The sequence below is a fragment of the Carcharodon carcharias genome, chromosome 26, assembly GCF_017639515.1.
Source record: "Carcharodon carcharias isolate sCarCar2 chromosome 26, sCarCar2.pri, whole genome shotgun sequence".
In the NCBI taxonomy this organism is placed as follows: Eukaryota; Metazoa; Chordata; class Chondrichthyes; order Lamniformes; family Lamnidae; genus Carcharodon; species Carcharodon carcharias.
In genome coordinates, this window is record NC_054492.1 from 42565427 (window position 1) to 42590651 (window position 25225).

Sequence of the window (25225 nt, forward strand, 5' to 3'; positions counted from 1 at the left end):
ACTTAATACATTAGTAAGTACTTTAAAAATCCAAAAATAGACCAGGAAATGTTATTTGCTTCATACATTTCGCTGATACGTATCTAGTTTGACAATTCAACAATACTGCCAAGCATTTGACCAACGCAAACCGAGTGTTTACTTATTAAATAAATCACACTCCAACTGTGGTTACGCGATTGTGTCTCTTCGCAACATAATTTTTCTTTTCTATTTTCAGCAAAAGATTTTAACGGGATTTTCTGAATGACATACGCAAAGTGATTCAGCAACATCGCTCCCTGGATGAGTGCAGCTCCAACACTCAAGAAGCTTGACACCATCAAGGACAAAGCAGCCCACTTGACTGCTCCCCATCCATCACCTTCAACGTTCACTCTCTTCCCCACCGATGCACAGTTGCAGCAGTCTACTATATACAAGATGCACTAATGCAACTCATCAAGACTCCTTCACAGCACCTTCCAAACCCACGAGCCCTACCAACTAGAAAGACAACGGCAGCAGATACATTGGAACACCACCACCTACAAGTGTCACTCCAAGCCATACACCATCCTGACTTGGAACTATGGCTGGAATTTTACGCTGGCAGGATATTGCTGTCCTGCCAAAGTCAATGGACCTTTGAATGGCTTGCCGCATTTTACAGCCCCGCTCCCGCCGTGACAGAGCTGTAAAATTCTGCCCTATAATCATTATTCCTTCACTGTCATTGGGTTAAAATCCTGGAACTCCCTTCCTAATAGCACTTTGGGTGTACCTACACCACAAGAATTGCAGCAGTTTAAGAAGGTGGCTCACCATCACCTTCTCAAGAGCACTTAGGGATGGGCAATAAATGCTGGCCTAGTCAGCGACACCCACATGTGTGAAAGAATAAAAAAATTACGAAATTTTTGCTGAATTTTATAGTCAAGATCAATATCACGTGAAATGAAACACTCTTTCACATTTCTCTACTAATAATATCATGCATTCATAGGCTAAATATAACATAACCACCTGCACGGTTTGTGATCCCAAGCGATGTTATTACTGGGAAAGTCAGATCCCAGGTAGGAACCCGACTTGATAGATTCTAACTTTTATTTTTTTTGTTTAGAAATGTGGAGGGTGGCTACTGAATAGAGTCACAGGAGTCAGCTGATGAACATTTAACAAAAGAATAAAACATTTATTAAACAAAGAAAGATTAACTATATTACAACATTCCTTCACCAACAACTATATCTTTATGGATATATACATAATCATAAGGAGAACACAAGTTACAAAAGCTATCTTTTACTCTAATGTTCATAGTAAGTACACAGTCCATGTCAACCAATAGACAACCTGTGGTCAGATACATCACACTCTGAAACCAAGTGACAGATGCCACCCCAAACAAATGCTATGGATCCCTCAACACCCCCTGACGTTTCTCACACCGTGAGCCAATTGGTCTCACTGAATTCCATCTTTCACATGAAGGTTTCCAATCTCCAGTCTCAAAGAACTCGCTTTGGAATCTTTTCCCAAACGATGTTTTCCCTCAGAGGCCTTCCAAAAGGGTCCAGGATCCAGAATCCTCCTTCCCATTGCCACACGCATTCAAGCTTCCTCCCAAAAATACTCTCTCAGATTCAGCCGTGCCAACCGAACACCACTGTTTTACATGCCCATAGTAAAGAGTTACAGATCTTCAGCTGCTTCCTTGGATCTTCTGGCTTCTCGCAAGCCTATTTTACTTTAAGTCTGTGTCCTACAGCTTTCTCTCTTTAGGTTTAGAGCTTCTCTCTGCTCCTCACTCTTAACTTCACTTAACAGGACCTTTTCCAGATTCCTGTCCTTGTCCTTTGACTTAACTTAAAGGGCTTCTTAGGCCTTTCTCCTTTTCCTTAAGGACCTGCTCCCTGTAGTTCCCTTTCTCAGTAGACTCCTGACAACTTGATATTTCCCTTAAGATCCAGAATTCACTTGACATTCACTGTTACTTTAACTTTAGAGCAACTCATCTAAGATTCTTAGTTTTATTCTCTTCAGCAGTCTGCTGTATGTCAGCTAGAGTGATTTAAGTTGCTCCTTTCACCTTAGAGCAGAATGACTAACTGAACTCAAACTGCTTCCGGTTCTTTGTATCTGTGTGGGCCTCTCTCTCTGGAGCTCTGTTGATAGGCCAGAGCACCGTTTTATTTTTAACCTTGTTTGTTTTAACTCCCCTTCAAGAATCATTAGCCTCATTAAAATGCAGGCATCTTTTCAAGTGAAACTCAAACTCAAGTACTCCTTTTCTTAACACACAAATACAGACATAGCTTACTTAAACTATCTTTAGTTCCTAATGCAGATTAAAGGTCCCCTTAATTTGCCCAAATTATGCGCCCTAACATCAGAAGAAGGTCCCTGACTGCATCAATAGATTGTCACACTACCTTATTCTTTATAGCTTTTTGAATTAATAATTTCACTTGGAAATGCTCAATAATTTCACACACTTTTAGTTCTGCAAGCCCACACTAGCTGTGAAGGGAACTGTTCTCTGTTGCAAATTGTGCTTAAACTCTATTTTAATGATTCACATACTGGTCCCAAGATAAACATTGGATACCTAGGTACCTGAAAATCATTACTTTGAAAATTGATCTTAATGCTATTTCTTCTTGGGTGGGCAGTTCAAATAATGATGAGATTGGACTGACAGATGTAAATCTGGAAACATGCTAATTGAAGAATTCTTTTTTAATTTAACAGGGGTTTTGATGAAAACAACAGTTCCCACCATCAGAATGCACAGAATTGATGAACTATTATCCCTCTAGATGATAGATTTAGATTTAATGGAGGTTTCAAATTACCTGGTGTTTTGACAGATTAGATACAATTGGCAGGAAGGACATAATCAGAAGGCACAAAATAGTTTGGGGGTTGAGGTTGGCGAGGAGGGGAGAGCCAAGAGGAGAATTTATTTTTTCCAAAGTGAACCATGATGATGTGGAATACACTGCCTCACAGGGTGTTGAAGCACATTCAATACCATCCCCCTCTCAGTTGATGTATCAATATACCTCCATGTTGAACACCGCTTGGAGGAAGCACTGAGGGTGGCAAGGACACCGAATGTAGTCTGGGTGGGGGGTTTCATTGTCCATCACCAAGAGTGGCTCAATAGCACCAGTACAGGTCAAGCTGGCCGAGTCCTAAAGGACACAGCTGCTAGACTGGGTCTGCGGCAGGTGGTGAGGGAACCAACAGGAGGGAAAAACGTACTTGACCACATCCTCACCAACCTGCCTGCTACAGATGCATCTGTCCATGACAGTATCGGTAGGAGTGACCACTGTACAGTCCTTCTTGTGCAGACGAAGTTCCGCCTTCACACTGAGGATAGCCTTTACCGTGTTGTGTGGCACTGCCACTGTGCTGAGTGGGATAGATTTCAAACAGATCTAGCAACTCAACACTGGGCATCCATGAGGCGCTGTGGGCCGTCAGCCGCAGCAGAATTGTACTCAATCACAATCTGTAATCTCATGGCCTGGCATTTCCCCAACTCTACCAATACCACCAAGCCAGTGGATCAACCCTGGTACAATGAAGAGTGCAGGGTGTAGGAGGGCATGCCAGGAGCAGCATCAAGCATAACTAAAAATGAGGTGTTAAACTGGGGAAGCTATAACAAAGGGCTACTTGCCTGCCAAATAGCATAAGCAGCAAACAATAGACAGAGCTAAGCAATTGCACAACCAATGGATCAGATCTAAGCTCTGCAGTCCTGCCACATCCAGTAATGAATGGTGGTGGACAATTAAACAACTCACTGGAGGTGGAGATTCCACAAATATTCCCCATCCTCAATGATGGGGGAGCCCAGCATATCAGTGGAAAAGAGAAGGCTGAAGCTTTTGCAACAATTTTCAGCCAGGTGCTGCCTCCTCTGGAGGTCCCCAGTATCAAAGATGCCAGTCTTCAACCAATGCAATTCACTCCAGGTGATATCAAGAAATGGCTGAAGGCACTGGATATATGGGCCCTGACAATATTCTGGCAATAGTAGTACTGAAGACTTGTGCTCCAGAACTTGCCGCACTCCTAAACAAGGTGTTCCAGTACAGCTACAACACTGTTATCTACCTGGCTATGTGGAAAATTGCCCAGGTATGTCCTGTCCACAAAAAGCAGGACAAATCCAACCTGGCCAATTACAACACCACCAGTTTACTCTCGATCATCAGCAAAGTAATGGAAGGGGTCATCATCAGTGCTATCAAACGGCACTTGCTTAGAAATAACCTGCTCACTGACGCTCAGTTTGGGTTCCGTCAGGGCCACTCAGCTCCTGACCTCTTTACAGCCTTGGTTTAAACATGGATAAAAGAGCTGAACTCCTGAGGTGAGGTGAAAGTGACTGCCCTTGACATCAAGGTCGCATTTGACCAAGTGTGGCATCAAGGAGCCCTAGCAAAACTGCAGTCAACGGGAATCAGGGGGAAATCTCTCTGCTGGTTCAAGTCATACCTAGCACAAAGGGAGATGGTTGTGGTTGTTGGAGGTCAGTCATCTCAGCTCAGAGATGTTTGATGATGATTGCACAATGTTCAGCACCACTCGGGACTTCTCAGAGACTGAAGTAGTCCATGTCCAAATGCAGCAAGACTTGGACAATATCCAGGCTCGGGCTGGCAAGTGACATTCGTGCCACACAAGTGCCAGGCAGTGACCATCTCCAACAAGAGAGAATCTAGCCATCGTCCCTTGACATTCAATGGCATTACCCCACTAACAACATCCTGGTGGTTACCATTGACCAGAAACTGAACTGGACTAGCCATATAAATACTGTGGCTACAAGAGCAGGTCAAGTCAGAGGCTAGGAATCGTGCAATGAGTAACTCACCTCCTGACTCCGCAAGGCCTGTCCACTATATACAAGGCACAAGTCAGGAGTGTGATGGAATCCTCTCCACTTGCCTGGATGAGTTCAACTCCAACAACACTCAAGAAGCTTGATACTATCCAGGACAAAGCAGCCCAATTAATTGGCACCTCTTCCATAAACATTCACCCCCTCCACCACCAAAACACAGTAGCAGCCGTGTGTATCCATCTACAAGATGCACTGCAGGAACTCACTAAGGCTCCTTAACAGCACCTTCCAAACCCATGACCGCTATCATCTAGAAGGGCAAGGGCAGCAGACACATTGGAACACCACCACCTGGAAGTTCCCTTCCAAGCCACTCTGACTTAGAAATATATCGCTGTTCCTTCACTGCCACTGGATCAAAATCCTGGAATTCCCTCCCTAACAGCGCTGTGGGTGTACCTACACAGCATGGACTGCTGCAATTCAAAAAAGCAGCTCACCACCACCTTCAAGGGCAATTAGGGAAGGGCAATGAACTGTGGCCTAGCTGAGGCCCCATCTGCCTGCTCAGGTGGATGCAAAAGATCCATGGCAATATTCCGAAGAATGGCAGGGGAGTTAACCCTAGTGTCCTGGGCAATATTTATCCCTCAAATCAACATCACAAAAACAGATTATTTGGCCATGCTTGTTGCTGTTTGTGGGGGTTTGCTGAATGCAAAGTAACTGCCATGTTTCCCACATTGCAACAGTGACTACACCTCAAAAAAATACTTAATTGGCTTTGACATTTTTTTTATTTGTTCATGCGATGTGGGCATTGCTGGCTGGGCCAGCGTTTATTTCCCCGCCCCCACAATTGCCCTTGAGAAGGTGGTGGTGAGCTGCCATCTTGAACCGCTGCAGTCCATTTGGTGTAGATACACCCACAGTGCTGTTAGGGAGGGCGTCCAGGATTTTGACCCAGCGACAGTGAAGGAACGGCGATACGTTTCCAAGTCAGGATGGTGAGTGACTTGGAGGGGAACTTCCAGGTGGTGGTGTTCCCATCTATCTGCTGCCCTTGTCCTTCTAGATGGTAGTGTTAGTGGGTTTGGAAGGTGCTGCTCAAGGACCTTTGGCGAGTTCCTGCAGTGCATCTTGTAGATGGTACACACTGCTGCCACTGTGCGTCGGTGGTAGAGGAAGTGAATGTTTGAAGATGGGGTGCCAATCAACTGGGCTTCTTTGTCCTGGATGGTGTCAAACTTTGTGAGTGTTGTTGGAGCTGCAGCTGGAGAGCATTCTATCCTGCTCCTGACTTGTGCCTTGTAGATGGCGGACAGGCTTTGGGGAGTCAGGAGGTGAGTTACTTGCCACAGGATTCCTAGTCTCTGACCTGCTCTTGTAGCCACAGTATTTACAAGGCTAGTCCAGTTCAGTTCCTGGTCGATGATAACCCATAGGATGTTGATAGTAGGGGATTCAGCAATGGCAATGCTGTTGAATGTCAAGGGTGAATGGCAAGATGTCTGGTAGTCATAAAAAGTGCCGTATATATGCGAGTTTTTCTTTCCGATTTAATAGCAACTTTCAAAATTGGATACATACTCGATTAGAAAGAACAATTGTAGGGCACAGGAAAGATTGGGTGGGGTGGCTCAGGGAGATGCTGAGTGGGATTAATAGTTTTGGCTCTTTCAAAGGGTCAACACCAGCACCAGCACATTAGGCAGAATGCCTTATTCTGTGCTGGATAATTCTATGATAATCAGATAGCTCTGATTTAACAGGCCTAGAACGTTAATTTAAATACAAATTATTGCATTTTATATGATGTTTGAAATGACTGATGCAATATTTTACTCTTACTTTCACAAACAATGCATTTGTGCACTCATTAACACTGAACTCCCAGGTAATTTTGAGATGAAGCAAAGAATTTTGACAAATAAAATCAGTGCAATGTATTGGTAGCTTTATTTTTCAGTTGATGACTGCTTTCATCTTTTTCGAAGAGCGGGATCAAATTTCTTTCCTGGCTCCACAGTTTTTCAAGATGCACGAAAGGTTTGGCAAACTTCCTGATGCCAGATGGTGAATTAGCAAATGAGTGAAAAATAAGAAATGTGCTGACTCCATTAAACTATTGGCTTGATCAAATTTTAATGAAAGATGAGTTGCTATATCCCCAGCCTTCTAGACCCAACACTGGGTTCAACAATTTCAGATCATAACCACCCCTTAATTTTTTTTCAGATAGTAGATGCCAGTAACACTGTTGTCATTGCCAGAAGGATTGAGAACCAGTGGACACTGACTTAAGCTGATTGGCAAAAAGTGCCAATGGCAGCATGAGGAAAAGCTTTTTATTTTACACAGCGAGTGGCTAGGATCTGGGATGCACTGCCTGAGAGTCTGATGGGAGGCATATTTAATCATAGCTTTCTAAAGGGAATTGGGTAAGCACCTGTAGAGAAAAAAAGTTCCAAGGCTACGGGGATAGGGCAGGGGTGTGGGGAGAACTGAGTTGTTTTTCCGAAGAGCTGACACAGACACAATGAACCAAATGGCCTTCTTCTGTACTGTAACCATTCTATGATTCTATTAGATTTACACCTCCTTATTTGGTTTCTTCTCTAGTCTCATTACCACCCTTTTTGCCTTGCACCATCATCCCTTTTATCATTTAATCCCTCCTGCCTTCTACCTCATAACATAGCTTCTCTTCTGTTCTTTTCCTTCCCGTCCCATTTTCCCTAGCCCTTGCCGCTTGCTTAAAAACTGTTCATCTCAAACTTTTTCCATTAAGGATGAAAGGTCATCTGACCTGAAATGTTAACTTTATTTCTCTCTCCGTGGAAGCTGAACGAGCTGCGGAATATTTTCAGCATTTTCTGGTTTCATTTCAAACTATATACTCGCTCAATACCGTTCGGGTAAACTGGTGGATCTTCCACTATGTTCACATTAAGTCGACTACTGGGGATTAAAACAATTTCAGAGAGTGGCATGAGAGACTTCCCCACATTGTTGCTCAATGTTCCCCATGCTTGTTGCTCTCCCATAATGGAGAAAACTAACTACAGCCTTTGGTTGGAACCTCTGCAAACTGGGTGGGAACACAGTCATCACTCTCCACCACAACGGGACTGTATCCAAACAAAGACATTGCAAACACTGATTTTTGAGACGCAAATGAGTAAGTGGTTAAATGCATTTAGAACTAGGGCCTACAATCCAACTCAGCTCTGTCCACACCCTCTTGTGGTGAACTGATTGTTCTTGTCTGACACCGATGAGTCACTTTTACATGCTTGTGAAACATTTAAGACAGACCATTTATTCTGTCTGTCTGCAAACATGCAAATACTTGAATGATGGGCATGAAGCACAGAATGGCTTTTGATATTTTGCAAATTTTAGGATGGGCCTTGTGGGCTGTCATTATGTTCCCATTTTCAACAGCTTTTGGACTTGGGCAATTTCAGTAACACACAATGTCTTTCCAGTTAAGTCCCACTTCAGGACTTGAGCACAAAAACCTAGCCTGACACGCCAGGACTGTACTGGGAGACTGCTGCATTGTCATAGGTACCATCTTTCTGATGAGATATTACCAAGGTCCCATTTGCCCTCTCAGGCAGATGTAAAAGCTTCCATGGCACTATTTCAAAGAGAAGTATGGGAGTTTTCCCTGGTATCCTGACCAATATTTATCCCTCAATCAACATCACCTAAACACATTATATGGTTATTATTGCATTACTGTTGTGGGAGCTTTCTATGTGTAAATTAGTTGCTACATTTCCTACATAAGTGTCTGCATTCCAAACATTCTTCAGTGGCTGTGGGATGTCTAGAGGTTATGAAAGGCCCTATATTTTCTCATAGCTCTTTCTTTATCCCATCTCTGGATGTGATACAGTCGGTAAGAGCTCTTTTTCATTGTAAGCATACTGTTCCATCAATAAATGAAGAACACAGCTTATAGTGCCTGCCATCTGTTTCTGTTCCCAACAGTGTTTTGCACTGGGTCATTACAAAGAAGTCAGGACATGATTTACATCTCAATTACTTAACTTCTCTGCAAGTTGCTTATATGTGTTGAGAGATTCACTGAAAGTCCTCAATCTTCCTGCAAGGACTTTGAGATAAACACACCCTGCTCATCCCTGTCCTCCAAAGCTTAAGTTCACCCAGTGTTTGCCTACTGCAGCCCATTTTAGCACACAACAGAGAGTAAAAAACGTCTTTAGCTTCTGGACTCCTCACAGTCCAAACCAGCACATGCTAGTGGCTGGATAAGGATGGCCTAGTCCACGGGCAGGATTTTGAGTTTGGCAGGCGGGTGCGATTGGCAGGCCTGGGAGGGACAAGGAGCTGCCGCCCGTGATCGGCCCCTGACCGCGATTTCACGCTGCTGGGCCAGTTAGGACCCACTGAGCATGAACGGTGGCTCCCCAATGGTCGGGAAGGAGCGGGCGGGGGAAGGGACCGGTCGACCTCTGGGTCCAATGGCGACCTTGCGGCCAGTTTAAACGGGCACAGTCAGACCCTGGAAGGCTGCCAGCGACAAAGGCATCTTCGGTGTTGTCAAGTGCGGCTGCAGACGCTGGGCAGGAGGGCAGGTCGGGTGGGCACTCAGCTCCCCGGTCCTCCTGGAGGAGGTGGCTGGCAGGAGGGACACCCTTGTCCCCAGGGATGGAAGAATGAGGCCACCTCACCTTTCAAAAAAATCTTGGGAGGAGGTGGCAGTGCTGGTCAGCAGCCGCAACGTTGTGTGGTGCCCATGGGTCCTGTGCCCCAAGAGGTTTAATGACCTGCTGTGCTCAGGAAGGGCGAGTACCGTGTTGGCATGGTCAGTGTGTTGAAGTGTTAAGGGCTGGCCGTCCCCCATGGAGCTCAGGGGTGTTAGAGTCTGAGGGCCAACTGTCGATGATGCCAGAGTTCGCCAAGGGGGTGAGCCCTGGCTGCTTGGACTGAGTGCCTTGTGGCTCGAAGGCCACGACCTGGATGTACCCTGCAAGGTTCTCCTCAGGTGGGGTTGGCCAGGTTGCAATGGCGCTGCAGGTAGAGAGTGGACTAATCCATGCTCCTCTGTCCTTTCAGGAGAAGGCGACCCACAACAACATTGAAAGGTCACGGACAGGCGAAGGCCTCCAAACCTCCTAATTCTATCCAGATTTGAGCAGGACGCTGTGGAGCTGGAGAGGCGCCACACACCTCGGTCAACTGGCCGCGGAGACGCTGGGGTGTCAGATGAAGGCAAAAGTGCAGCGCGCAGAGGTAAGAGTTTCAGATGGTATAATACCCTCGTGTAGTCTCATCATTGATGGGAGCCTCAAAACTGGATTCCCCAAGGATAATTGAAAGACGATGGCACCGTGATGCAGACCTCCATGTTTCTCACCAGAGTGCCTGGCATGCACAGTGACAATGTGATGACTTAAACTAATGACATGTCCTTGTTCTCCCCTAGACTCACCAGGACCCCGAAGGCCCACCCCTGAGCCAGAGGACTGCCAGGCTCCAGATGCACCTGCGTCACACCCGCTCTCTGAACCAGGCACCAGCACAGATACCAGCACCTCGGTGGGTGTTAGATCTTCTGCTAGAATGTTGGTGCACAGCGGTGAGGGCACTTCACACTCGCTTGAGGAGCAGGCGGAGGCAGAGAGTACCCAGGACACTGGCAGTCGGAGGGCTGCTGCAGACCAGGACGATGCTGAGTCTAAGGCAGATGATGAGCCTCTGGAGTCGTCCATTAGGTGGCAGATGCTGTGTGTCCAATGAGATGTACGGGAGGATCCAGCAGAGATCCATGAGGGTATGCTTACCATGGTCTCCATTATGGAGGAGTCCATGCAGAGCATCAGCACTGTGTTGACACTCATGACTGACCACACTGCCTCCTCCATGGAGGGAATGGCAACTCTCATGGAGAGGAAGCTCCAGGAACAGATTCAGGGATTACTAGGGTTGCTCTCGGACCTGCAAACCCTCACACAGGCGATGACCGCAGGTGGTCAGTGCCAGTGTGGGAGATGGATAAGGCACCTAGTATCCCAGATAGATACCCATCCATCAATGGTGAGCAGGGAGGTTCAGAGTGACCTCACGCTGGTGCACAAGCTGCCTGTCATCTCTGCGGGCTCCTCTAAGGGTGTTTTGGATGACAGCAGCAGCTTGTCCACCCCTCTGCCAGTGACTGTGGCATCTGATGAGGCTGCAGTGACTGGGGAGATGCCAGCCCTGGCACTGGCAGCTCCCTCCCAGGTGGGGCCAGCACGGGCTCCATTGGCCAAGAGGATGACTGCCAAGGTCATCAAGGCCAACAGGACAGCACAATCAGGAGGCTGTCTCCAACGTCAATGCCAGTGAGGGTGAAGCACTAAGACATAACACTTGCAGATGGAAGTTTAAGCACCATGAGCACAAGCGTCACTGGTCACGGGTGATCTTCTGTTGTGCAATGTTTTGTTTATGTTTACTGGTCTGGGGTTGATATGTTTGTACCGTCAACATGAGATACATTTTCTTCTGGCATAATGGCCTGAGAATGCTTCACTTTTTTTACTTAATGTGGTGCAGGGTACGCCAGTAAGTAATGCTGGACATGGATAGCTTGAAGCTTTATTGCACAGGCATTGAGTAGACATTGGGGTCAAAGGAAAGGGTCTTTTCAGACTTCTGGGATGGAGGCAGCAGCCCTGGCATGAGGTGGTAGCGCTTATTTGGCGGCCTAGCTGAAGGGGCATTGGATCAAGGTGTCCCTGGTGTCCCTGCCTCCTGGAGGATACTGCCCCCATGCCTTCAGCATGCTCCTCTTCTGACTCACTATTGGAAATAATAAAGAGAGAGAAAATAAACTTTGAGGATAAACTAGCAAGTTATATAAAATTGGACAGTAAGAGCTTCTTTAAATATATAAAAAGGAAGAGAGAGGCCAAAGTCAATATAGGCCCCTTAGAGAACGAGGCTGGGGAAATAATAATGGGGAACCAGGAAATGGCAGAGGAGTTGAATAAGTGCTTTGCATCAGCCTTCACGGTAAAAGACACTAAGAGCATACCAAAAATACTAAATAATCATGGGGGAAAAATTTGGGGAGGAAATAAATACAATAACTATCACTAGAGAAAAAGTACCAGGGAAACTAATGGGGCTAAAGGCCAATAAGTCCCCTGCACCTGATGGGTTGCATCTGAGGATATTAAAGGAAGTAGCTCCAGAGATGGTGGATGTGCTGGTAGTAATCTTCCAAGAATCCTTAGATTCTGGAAAAGTCCCAGAGGATTGGAAAACTGCCAATGTAACACCCTTATTCAAAAAGGGAGATAAAAAAAAGGTAGCAAAGGCCAGTTAGCTTAACATCTGTCATTGGGAAAATATCGGAGTGTATTATAAAAGGATGTAATAGCAGAGCATTTAGAAATGCATAATCTAATCAAGCAGAGTCATCATGGCTTCATGAAGGGGAAATCATGCCTGACAAATTTATTAGAATTCTTTGAGGAGGTAACAAGCAGGATAGATAAAGGGGAACTAGTAGATGTAATATATTTGGATTTCCAAAAGGCGTTCGATAAGGTACCACACATAAGGCTACTTAATAAGATAAGAGCCCATGGTGTTAGTGTAGTATATTACTATGGATAGAGGACTGGCTAACTAATAAAGGACAGAAAGTTGGGATACGATGGGGCATTTTTAGGATGTAACTAGTGGAGCACTACAGGGATCAGTGCTAGAGCCACAATTATTTACAATATATATTAATGACTTGGATGATGCAAATTAGTGTACTATCACCAAGTTTGTGGATGACACAAAAATAGTTGGGAAGGCAAGTGGTGAGGATGACATAAATAATCTACAGAGGGATATAGACAGGTTAAGTGAATGGGCAAAAACATGACAGATGGAATATAACGTGGGAAATTGTGAGGTTATGTGCTTCGGCAGGAAGAATAGGAGGAGCTGAATATTACTTAAATGGAGAAAGACTGAAGAAAGCTGCAGCACAGAGGGATTTCAGGTCCTCGTGCATGAATCACAAAAAGCTAGGTAATAGGTAAGGAAACTGGAAAGTTGGCTTTTATTTCAAAGTGAATGGAGTATAAAAATAGGGAAGTCTTGGCTTAAACTATACAAGGCACTAATTAGACCACACCTAGAATACTGTGAACAGTTTTGGTCCCCTTATCTAAGGGGAGATTATACTGGCATTGCAGGCAGTCCAGAGAAGGTTCACTAGGTTGATCCCAGGGATGGAGGGATTTTTTCTGAGGAGAGGTTGAGTAGGTTGGGCCTGTACTCATTGGAGTTTAGAAGAATGAGAGGCAGCCTTATTGAAACATTTTAGATTCTAAGAGGGCTTGACAGGGTAGATCCTGAGAGGCTGTTTCCCCTTGTGGGAGAGTCTAGGACCAGAGGACATAATCTCAGAGTAAGGGGGCACCCATTTAAAACAGAGATGAGAAGGAAATAAAAACAAAAAAACTGCAGATGCTGGAAATCCAAAACAAAAACAGAATTACCTGGAAAAACTCAGCTGGTCTGGCAGCATCGGCGGAGAAGAAAAGAGTTGACGTTTCGAGTCCTCATGACCCTTCCACAGAACTTGAGTGAGTCCAAGAAAGGGGTGAAATATAAGCTGGTTTAAGGTGTGTGTGTGGGGGGCGGAGAGAGAGAAGTGGAGGGGGGGTGTGGTTGTAGGGACAAACAAGCAGTGATAGAAGCAGATCATCAAAAGATGTCACAAACAACAGAACAAAAGAACACATAGGTGTTAAAGTTGGTGATATTATCTAAACGAATGTGCTAATTAAGAATGGATGGTAGGGCACTCAAGGTATAGCTCTAGTGGGGGTGGGGAGAGCATAAAAGATTTAAAAATATTTAAAAATAATGGAAATAGGTGGGAAAAGAAAAATCTATATAATTTATTGGAAAAAACAAAAGGAAGGGGGAAACAGAAAGGGGGTGGGGATGGAGGGGGGAGCTCAAGACCTAAAGTTGTTGAATTCAATATTCAGTCCGGAAGGCTGTAAAGTGCCTAGTTGGAAGATGAGGTGTTGTTCCTCCAGTTTGCGTTGGGCTTCACTGGAACAATGCAGCAAGCCAAGGACAGACATGTGGGCAAGAGAGCAGGGTGGAGTGTTAAAATGGCAAGCGACAGGGAGGTTTGGGTCATTCTTGCAGACAGACTGCAGGTGTTCTGCAAAGCGGTCGCCCAGTTTACGTTTGGTCTCTCCAATGTAGAGGAGACCACATCGGGAGCAACGAATGCAGTAGATTAAGTTGGGGCAAATGCAAGTGAAATGCTGCTTCACGTGAAAGGAGTGTTGGGCCCTTGGACGGTGAGGAGAGAGGAAGTGAAGGGGCAGGTGTTGCATCTTTTGCGTGGGCATGGGGTAGCCAATCTGTGGAGTTCTTTACTGCAGAGAGCTGTAGAGGCTGAGCCGTTAAGTATATTCAAGGTTGAGATAGACAGATTTTTAATCAGTAAGGGAATCAAGGGGTATGGAGAAAAGGCAGGAAAGTGGAGTTGAGCATTATCAGATCAGCCGTGGTTTCATTGTAAGGTGGAGCAGACTCGATGGGCTGACTGGCCTATTTCTACTCCTACATCTTGTGGATTCATCCTCTGTGGCCTGTGGAGCTGACTCAAGATCCTCTTCCTCCAGTGGATTCCCCCCTTGCCAGTGCCAGATTGTGGAGAGCACAGCATACAACCACTATCAGTGACACCCGCCTCTGGGGGGTATGACACTGCTCCCCCTGAACAGCCCAGGCATTGGAAGTGAATCTTCATAAGAATTTTCGTTCTATCACCGCACTTGTGAAGGCATGGCTCCTTTTGTAGCCCTGCTCTGCCTCTGTTCTTGGGTGGTGGAGAGGTGTCATAAGCTGCCTTTTCAACGGTTAGTCCTGGTCACCCAGTAGCCATCCATCCAGTTGAGCTGGAACACTGAAGAGTTTCGGCACCTGGGAATATCTCAGGGCATACATGTCATGGGAGCTGCCTGGGTACTTTGCACAGACTTGCAGAATCTGCATCCTGTGGTCACACACTATCTGCACGTTCACGGAGTGGAAGCCCTTCCTGTTGACGAAGGCACCCAGCTGACCCGCTGGCGCCTTATTGGCCATATGTGTGCAGTAGATTGCATCATGGATGTGAGGGAACCCACCAATCGATGCAAAGCCTCTGGCTCGCTCAGCCTGACTGGCCTCATCCATACGGAAATGAATGAAAGTCAATTCCCACCTGAACAGAGCTTCTGTCACCAGCTTGATGCAGCTATGAACAGCTGATTGGGAGACTTTACACAGATCCCTCACTGAGCCCTGGAAAGAGCCAGATGCATAGAAGCTGAGAGCCACTGTGACCTTCAGAGTCACTGGCATGGGGTGTCCACCCACACAGTCGGAGGTGATCTCAGGCTCAATCATCTGACAGATGGAGGTCACCAACTCCTCTGGCATTGTATCTCGGACATATTGAGGTAGCTGCATCACTGCCTGTAAACACTGGCAGCAGAATAGTGGCATCTTCCGCCTTGGACTGCCAGCTGGCCCAGTGTCCCCTGTGCCTGCGCCTCTCCTCCCACTGGTCCCTCCCCAGGGACTTGCATTGGGACACCTGGCCTCCTCTCCCTTCTGCCCCTCTCTTCTTCCTCAGAGGAGGTGTCACCAGCGGAGAGCACTGACCTAGTTACAAGGTTAACAGAAGGCTGTTTGATACCTGGAATGGTCCAAACAGTCCGAATTCTCCGGGGTCCATGGTGACACCGAGGGATCCTGAAATGAAGCCTGGAAATGCTAACAATGAAGCCCCAAACAGAGATGAAGCTGCCATATACCAATAAGTCACCAGCAGCAAACTATCTACCAAACTCCTCATTACTCACACTGGCAATGCTGTTAACCCTTTTTATCCTGCCAGTGGATGAGGTTTTTGAAATTGTCAGCTGGCCATCTGCTTGTTTAGCCCTTGCGATGAGCGCGAAATCGAATGGTCAATCAGGCAGACAATGAAAAATCGGCATCAATTGCCTTTTTAATGACCTTAATTAATTAATGACTGGCCCAGCCTCAGCACCCATGGGCGCGCGCTGACCGAAAGTGCAAGTGCGCGATGACCTTGGGATACTCACCCGATGTCATCACGTGTTATTTTATGCTCAAGTGGGTCAGGTGTGTGCCTACCCGCTCAGCAAAAAATTCTGTCCACATCAGAGCCAAGATCAGAGATGTGTTCTGTTGCAAGGCCTGTACATAATTCTCCTGGCTGTTTATGCTATGAACAAAAGACCAATTACAGCTACAGCTCAGCATCCTACATCAAACCCCTAAAATCCCAGGTAGAAAAAATTCATACACGTGCACAAGAGAGCTAGTCAGGCACTTCATTGCTTTCTCCATCATGTAGAAGGTACAAACCTAATCTTCATCATCACCACCTGCCTTGCACCATCCACCCATCACATAGGGTCCAACTCTTAGGAAGGCAAAAATTTAAAAAAGGGACATCTCTTCAGGAAATTCTCCAGGGCCAGGATTTTACAGTCATGTTGAACTGAATGGAGATTCAAATGGGTCGCCGCATCCACCAAAGGGAAGGGGGAGACACACCATGCCAGGGTTGTAAAATCCTGGCTCAAGTGTCAGTAAGTCAACCAACCAAATATCAAAACCAACCAGTCATACCTAACCAGCCCACATTCCAAAAATGTTTTCCATTTAATCTCCTTCTTGTGTAAACATGAAAAGTAGACATCACCATAACTTGCAGGTTATTAAAAAAAAACGTTAAACTATGGGGCTTGCACAATGGTACCCAATACCATTTCTCTCAGTTCATCTATATTTCTGGCAGCTATTAGAGTCAAACCCATGACATTAATGAGTCAAAACTCATTACAGTTTGGCAGGGCTGTTGTTTCAAGAATTAATACATGTCCTGAATAGCAGAAGAGCCAAATCAGATAAGCGAGATCAACTTCATACCTTTGCGGCAATCTTCATGGCAAAATTTGCACTACAATTATGGAAGGGAGTGATCACTGGGGCATGTTTAATTTATATCCTAATGCCTCTGGGCATAACCAGAAAAGAGAAACAACTTAATTAGAAAATGTTCCTTTTCCCCCTTCAGCAATTCAGGCTATTCTGAACAATATTTGTCCATTTGTTTGGGAATAGTACTAAATTACAAGACAAGCATTTTTCAAAAGGCGTACTAGAATATTTAAAATGGGGATTAACCAATATAAACACCTGCCCTTCCTGAAAGCCAGCAGTTATGTAAAAAAATTTGAACTGAGTTCACTTTCTGTTTATAAAATCTAATAAACAATTGTCTGATATATATGTGTGGATGTGCAAATGATCTTATATGGAAATTGTTTATGAACATTAACGTACACAGTAACAGAAACAAAAAGAACAATTTATTGCCGCTAAGTACCTATAGAAACCAACCCATAAATAAATTTGAAAAAGATCATAAGTATTATATTTAGCCTAAAAGAATATATGGAGTGAAATTCCACTTAATAAAACATGGGTCTTCTCCACATTGAATGTCTTGCTGACAAGGTCACACTCTTAGGCACTGTAGTCTTCAAAGCTACATTTTCCTGCAATTTTGTTAATAGATCATTAATTGTGGTGAAAATGTCATATCTTCCATTTTCCATTAAAAGGGACATATTGGTTCATAGCTGGTTTGGTTTTCAATACAAATTGAAACTGGCCAAAAATGGACGAATATTATTCCGAATAGCCTGAAGAGGGAAAAAGAACATTTTCTAATTAAATTGTTTCTCTTTTCTGGTTATGCCCAGAAACGTTAGGGTGTAAATATTGCTCATTCAGCAACATTCTCAGTCATTTCGATAATTACTTTGAATATCCATGAAAGGAGAATTGACTTGGTTTCTGCTTTTAATTTGAACAGCATGAGCTTCTCATCAAAGAACGTTATATGTCCTCTCCTATTCATGTACAAATCAAAATAAGACTTTTGTGCCAACAATGCTGATGCGTTGAATTAAACTATCCTTGTGCAGGATTTTCTGTCAAATCAAGTAATACTTCATAATTGCAACTCATCTGCTATAGAGACGGGAACTAAATATGACTACGTGTTAGCTGTTCTTCATGTTAATTCTTTCCAGTCTGCCTATATTGAAATTCTATCACTGGGAGTGAATCCGCAAACCATCTTTTCACTTGTAAGGATAACAATTCTGACATGACACATTGTGCAAAGGAATGTTAGGCAGCATGACCCCTGCATAATTTATTGTGCCTGGAGGCTGAGGTTTGGAATTAATTAAATACGCGAGATAATATCCTGGTTACTCAGTGGGAACTCAAGTGCTGAGACAGAAATTGAATATGCTGCTGAAGCTATTTTTAAGGGATGCAGCAGCAAAGCAGGTTTCACTTGCTGATCGAGCTTGTCAAAAGCTCATTTATCTTCTGAGATTCATTCCAGAACAAATCTGAGCCATCCAAAGCCAATGACCCAGGTAATCGCGACGTTAACCAGGTTAAGGGTCAATAGTCAAGAGAAGAACTAAAAATATTTCATACTTTATGAACCTTCACGTTCATTTGTGGCAGTCTACACTCAGAGCCTGTATACAGTCCTTGCAGAATAATAAAAGTGTAATTGGCTGACCACAGACTAGGACAAAAACTGTGCAAAGCAGCAACAAACCCAAAGTTTTACAGGTATTAAAAGTATTACAAATCAGAAATGAACTGAACATAGTGCATTTTAACAATTCTGACTACATCTATTGATTGGTCAAAATCATTTGTTTACATTTTACACTCCACAACGGAGGCCTTGAAATGTTTTGGGTTGTGATCCTGCTGGTGGGATTATACCTTCTTCTGGGCCATTGAAAAAGGACCTCACTTCGCTGGGTCAAGCAGCCCCAAGTGCTACCTCTGGTTCAATCTTTGGACCATCTTCACTCATTCATTTGCAGCCTGTGCACATTTTCCTGCGTGTGACAATTCTTCAAAAGTAATCCATTAGTTGTAAATTGTTTTGGAGGTGCCAAGAATATAATTAAAGGAGCAATCTAAATGCATGCATTTTTAGTCAATGTTTTTGCTAACCAATACATAAGCACGGGAGTAGGAAGTTCTCATTGACCAGCTCAGGGTACATGGGAATGTGAACATTGAGCATTTAATAAGTGACAGAAGTAAAAAAGGAAAAACCAAATCAGGTCAATGATACTGGAGAATCCATCACAGGCTGATCCAGTATGTTGAAGAATTTATGGAATCATGATAGGCTTCTCACTATTTATAGGTTCCATCTCTAGGGCAATATTAGATTGAAACTGAACCATATACACCAGCATTTTGATAGCTTATACCACTCTGCTTGTAAGTGATTTTCCATCTGAGGCTAGTACTCTAAGTCGAGGCATTTGACTAATTTCAAATGAAGTCAACCATGAACATTTTAAATTGCATGATGGCGGAGGTAGGGAAGAGCATATTGAAGCTGGAATTCACACTCACAAATTGTATCCATCTTCAATGCCAGAAGATAATGTGTTAACAATTGGCTCAGCCACAATTGGCTTACATTTTAACCCTGCAGGTTTGACGGCATCTGTGGCGAGAGAGAAACAGTTAACATTTCGAGTCCATATCATTCTTTTTCAGAGCTCTGAAGAGGAGTCATGCAGACTCAAAACGTTAACTCTGTTTCTCTCTGCACAGGTGATGCCAGACCTGCTGAGCTTTTACAGCATTTTCGGTTTTTATTTCAGATTTACAGCACCTGCAGTATTTTGCTTTTACACTTTAACCCCAGTGGTTAGCAAACAATGTGAACTGTATTAGTGGGCCACCAGTGGAATGCGTAGTCAGTAGCAGGATGAGACACAGAGGGCACAGAGTGGGAAGTGTGCAGCGGTCGAGGAGACACTCAGAGCCAGTGACAGCTCAACCCAACCCAGCCTCCTCGACAGACACGCTTTCTGGCATCACCTGAGCTTGAAGCACATGAATAAGCCTTCAACTTTTATTTTGAGTGTTATAAACATTGATGCATCACCAGTTCATCATTTAGGAACCTTTATCTGGTCAGATGCAGCCCCTTGGATTTTGTCCAGTTGAATTTGTAGCTTAATATTCTGGAGAATGAGCCTTCAAATTAAAGAAAATATTTCAACCAGCTGTTATTGGACAATACGTTCCAATATTTCTAAGTATGTGGACATTTTAAAAAAAAGTCTTTCTTCCCTTTCTCATGACTACAAAAGCTACTGCATTCAACCATTACAACTGGATTCTGTCTATAGATATTATAGACTGAGTATGAATTGATGTTTAAAATTGCCAGGTAGCCATCTCCCCATGTGACATCTCCACAGCAAACCCAAAATTATGTTAAAAAAAATTTAATTCCAGGTTAAGTAATCAAAATTCTTCATGTGACTTGAAAAGTGGCATACAAAGCCGGAAGTGCATGGCTGTGATTGTTGGAAGCCAATCATCTCAACTTCCGGACATTGTTGTAGGAGTTCCTCGGGGTTGTTTCCCAGGCCCAACCATCTTCAGCTGCTTCTTGAATGACCTTCCCTTCAGCATAAGGCTAAAATTGGGAACGTTCGTTGATGATGATGATCCTGAGGGATCTTGATAGGGTCGATGTGGAGAGGATGTTTCCTCTTGTGAGAGGATCTAATATTAGGGGCCACTGTTTAAAAATAAGGGGTTGCCCATTTAGGACAGAGATGAGGAGAATTTTTTTCTCTCAGAGGGCTCAGAATCTTTGGAACTCTCTTCTTCAAAAAGCAGTGGAAGCAGGGTCTTTGAATATTTTTAAGGCAGAGGTAGATAGATTCTTGATTAACAAAGGGGTGAAAGGTTATTGGGGGTAGGATGGAATGTGGAGTTGAGGTTACAATCAGATCAGCCATAATCTCATGGAATGGTGGAGCAGGTTCAAAGGGCCAAATGGCCTACTCTTGCTCCTAATTTGTATGTATGTTTGTGTGTATGTATGTATGATTGCACAACATTCAACACCATTCTCGACTCCTCAGATCTGAAGCAGTCTGTGCCCCCGTGCAGCAAGACCTGGACAACATCCAAGTTTGGACTGATAAGTGACAGGTTCACGCCACACAACTGCTAGGCAATGATCATCTTCAGTAAGAGAGAAATTAACTATCTCCCCTTGATGTTTGACAGCATTAGCATTGTCGAATCCTCCAAGATCAATATCCTAGGGGGTTACTATTGACCAGAAACTTGACTGGACTAGCTATATAAATACTGTGGCTACAAGAACATGTCAGAGGAAGGAATTCTGTGGTGAGTAACTCACCTCCTGACTCCTCAAAGCCTGTCCACCATCACATGGCACAAGTGAGGACTGTGATGGAATACTCTCCACTTGCCTGGATGAGTGCAGCTCCAACAACACTCAAGAAGCTCAATACCATCCAAGACAAAGCAGCCTGCTTGATTGGCACCCTGTTCACCACCTTAAGTATTGACTCCCTCCAAACAATGGCGCGTTACAGCAGAGTGCGTAGCATATATATGATGCACTGCAGCAACTTGCCAAGACTCATTCAATAGCACCTTTCAAACCTGCTACCTCCACTACCTAGAAGGACAAATGGAACAGATGGGTGGGGACACCATCACCTTCAAGTCCCCCTCCAAGCCACATACCATCCTGACTTGGAACGATATTGTCATTCCTTCACTGGGTCCAAAACCTGGACCTCCCTTCTTAACAGTACTGCAGGTGTACCTACATTAGATGGACTGCAACCATTCAAGGTGGTGGCTCAGCTCCACCTTCTCCCTTCTCAACAGCAATTTGGGATGGGCAAAACATGCTGGTCTTGCCAGCAATGCTCACCTTCCACAAAAAGAATAAAAAGAAATGAAATGGCAAGTTTTAAGTGTAAATAAGGTCTTGCAATGAATGGGATTAACATGGCTCACTATCTTCAACATAACCCATCAACTTTCCTGTTCATTTATAACATAATTTCACTGCCTGTCACCTCACATATACAGATTTGGCAGATTTTGTGTGGGAGAGTAATGATGTTGATGATGATTGTAATGACTAAGGTGCACAGCTGCACAAGTGGCAAGTATCAACATAGAGAAGACTGTGATATGAATTGGGCATGTTGCAGCAGACCCTAAAAAACATTGTTGTTCATTCTTCATGCCATGAAATTGATTGAACTTGACCTAATGCAATTTCTGGTCCCCGATCCACCATTATTCTTGGGACTTATTTCATAGGGTGACATCTAGTATTGGAATCCAATTCCCTTCCTGCGCAGTTTCCTGGTGACCTTATTTGGTCAAATTAGTACAATAAATTAGACTCACCATCAAACTCTGCCAATCTACACATATCAGCACCAAGTTCTGAAGTTACTGGCAGTGCTTGTCGAACTTTCAAGTTGGTTTCTCTGTTAGAACAAGTCAGAGGAAGAGAGTGTTTCCATTTTGCATAAAATAGGCACTGAAACACCCACATGGGTTTCACTGTTTTAATAAATCACATAAAAATGTTGCAAATAATTCATATTTCTAAAAAAGTGTATTTATTCAGAAATGCAGGATTTGGGACGTCTTGAGGATGTGAAATACACCATACATGACAAGTTCTTTCTTATGTTAGATTCTTCCAAACATGAATCAATTTTATTACTTTCAAATTAAGCATTTTCAATATGCATAAAAAGCTTGAATACACAGATATAATACTCACGTAGTAAGTTCACTGAAGAGATTCATAAACTAGCTGCTAGTGATATTTTTACTTAGTACAGAATACCATCATCCTTCAACAATTAAAGTTACAGAAAGAAAACTACAGACCATTATATTCTACAAAAACCGAACCATATCTGCCTTCCTAAATCAATGTTCACAGAGTAAAAAATGTTCTTCAAATTGGATCAGTTCCATTTAGCTTAAAACTCTGGAGAGATCAGTTAGGTATCAAATTGACCTTGACATCAGCCATGGTTAATAACGCTGCTGCCTGAAGTCCCACTCCAGGGCCTTGCACACAAAATCCTGAGTTGACACTTCAGTGCAGTACTGAGGGGGTCTTTTCAGAGGGGACATTAAACCGAGGCTCTCTCAGCCCTCTTGGGTGGAATAAAACATCAACAACTCACATTTATATAATGCCTTTAATGTAATGACACACCCCAAGGCGCTTCACAGGAGCATTATAAAACAAAGTATGACACTGAGTCACACAAGGCGATATTAGGTCAGTAGGTTTTAAGGAGTGTCTGATAGGAGGAGAGCAAGGTAGAGAGGCAGAGATGTGTAGGGAGGGAATTCCAGAGCTCAGGGCCTCGTCAACTGAAGGCCCGGCCGCCAAAGGTGAAGCAATTGCAATTGGGAATGCACAAAGAGGCCAGAATTAGAGGAGTGCAGATATCTCGGAGGGTTGTGGAATTGGAGGAGATTACAGAGATAGGGAGGGGTGAGGCAATGGAGGGATTTTAAAACAAGGATGAGAATTTTAAAATCAAGGTGTTGTTTGACTAGGAGCCAACGTAGGTCAGCGAGCACAAGGGTGATAAGGAACAGGATTAGCTGCAAGTTAGGACACAGGCAGCAGAGTTTTGGATGATCTCAAATTTAACGTAGGAGTACAGCCAGGAATGCCTTGGAATAGTTGAGTCCAAAGCTAACGAAGGCATGAAAAGATGTTTCAGCTGAAGATGAGCTAACGCAGGGCTGAAATCAGCCGATGTTACCCAGCTGGAAATAGATGGTTTTAGTGACGGCATGAACATGAGGTCCCAGGCTCGCCTTGGGATTAATTTTGAGACTGTTACGAAGACTAAGCTTTAAAAGGAGGTCATGTTTTAAACTGTCTTCTTTAATTCAAGGTATAATGGAGTAGTTTGGAGAGGGGAATGTATCCTCCTACTAAATCCGTCTGGAGACAAGCCCATGTGACCTGCTCAATACGAAGGCAGAAGCTCAAATCAAATCTTATTTAAAGTCAGGTGCAAGCTTTAACATTTGGACACTAACGATGAGATAGCTCATCCTGCTGCTCCCAGATGCTCAGAGTCAATCAGACCAAGAGATTTGGGGAAGAACACCCAAAACACATGTTGTTGTAAGCAGGATAAAAAGGTTTGTTTTCAAGTTAACCGTGAAACAAATTGCAGATGAGGACTGTCAGGAAAACAGGAAATTGTAATATTTTTCTTCTGGTAATAACCTTGGCATATTTTCTTATGTACAGAAAGTCAGGCTGTAATTGGATTAAGAGTTAAAGGGATGGCAGGGGTCTAGCGTCAACAGTAAGAAGTGGTTCTGATGTTTTAATGAACCAAGAACTTCAATCAGAGTTTTACATAAAGCAATAACAGGGACAGTTTGAACTGAGTTGCTTCAGTTCAAAGGGGGATAGATGCAGGTTGTTAAAAGATGTAAGGAAGTGAGGCAAAGATAGGGCAATTTTGTTTTTACAAGTCTAAGAGCTAAAGTAAGGAACAATTTCATCAGTTGTGGGAAAAAAGCATTTCTGAAGAGATTGGTTGAAATAATAGAGAGATCAGAGCGAAGGAATGCATTTAAGGAAATACTGAAGCCTATGTTTGGGGGTAGCTGCTTAGATCTCCCAGAAGACAGCAAGGCAGCTGGTCAGAACTCCAAGAAGACAGTGTGAACAAAGCCAAGCCTGAAGACCCAGTTGCTGTCAGCCTCAGAGGACACCACAAGGAAAAAGGCACTGTGTGGTAAAAATGACCAGAATTCTATAGATTTTAGAATCTACAAGGATTATTGTTGAACAGAAAAGGGGATGGTTAGCTTTGAGGGTAGTTAAGTTAAGATCTGGAACTGTTTCAAAGTACTGTTTACAGTTTAAAGCCATTCTTGTGTTTAAGTGTAATTGTGCTTTTTCCCCCTTTATTCTTTTCATAAATGTTTACTTTACTTTAAAACCAAAACAAATAATTGGGGAAATCATTTCCTGATTTCAGAACTGCTCCTCATCCCATACAAACTGCAAAAATTGTTTTGGCAGCTGTTTCAAGTTTCCATCTGGGATTTGAGCTGCTCAGCATTTACCATCCACTGGGCCAGAACAGGACTGATTCCCAACACAAATAAACCAGGCTTGTGAAAAGTTACACTCGGGTATCTTGCTAAAGGAAGTCCATCTGAGTGTTCTCAAAGGATGGAGTGGAGGGACTTAGTTAAAAGGACACTGGAAGATTCACACAGGCAGTGCAGGGAAAAGAGATCCTAGCTTTTAAAGCTAGGGGGAGCTTGGGACTATCTACAAGACTGAGAGTGCGGTGTAAAGTATAAATGTGACATGGTGTT

General features: G+C 43.9%; 1 protein-coding gene across 11 annotated transcripts in view; it reads right to left on the bottom strand.

The window, feature by feature from the left end:
- The window catches only part of atp8b4 (ATPase phospholipid transporting 8B4), a 291004-nt gene that overhangs the window by 79364 nt on the left and 186415 nt on the right, over window positions 1–25225 (bottom strand). For all 11 annotated transcript variants that reach the window (XM_041175215.1, XM_041175219.1, XM_041175217.1 and 8 more), the window contains one exon: window positions 22244–22326. In XM_041175215.1, coding sequence (XP_041031149.1) covers window positions 22244–22326 — 83 coding nt within the window. The remainder of the gene's footprint in view (window positions 1–22243; window positions 22327–25225) is intronic.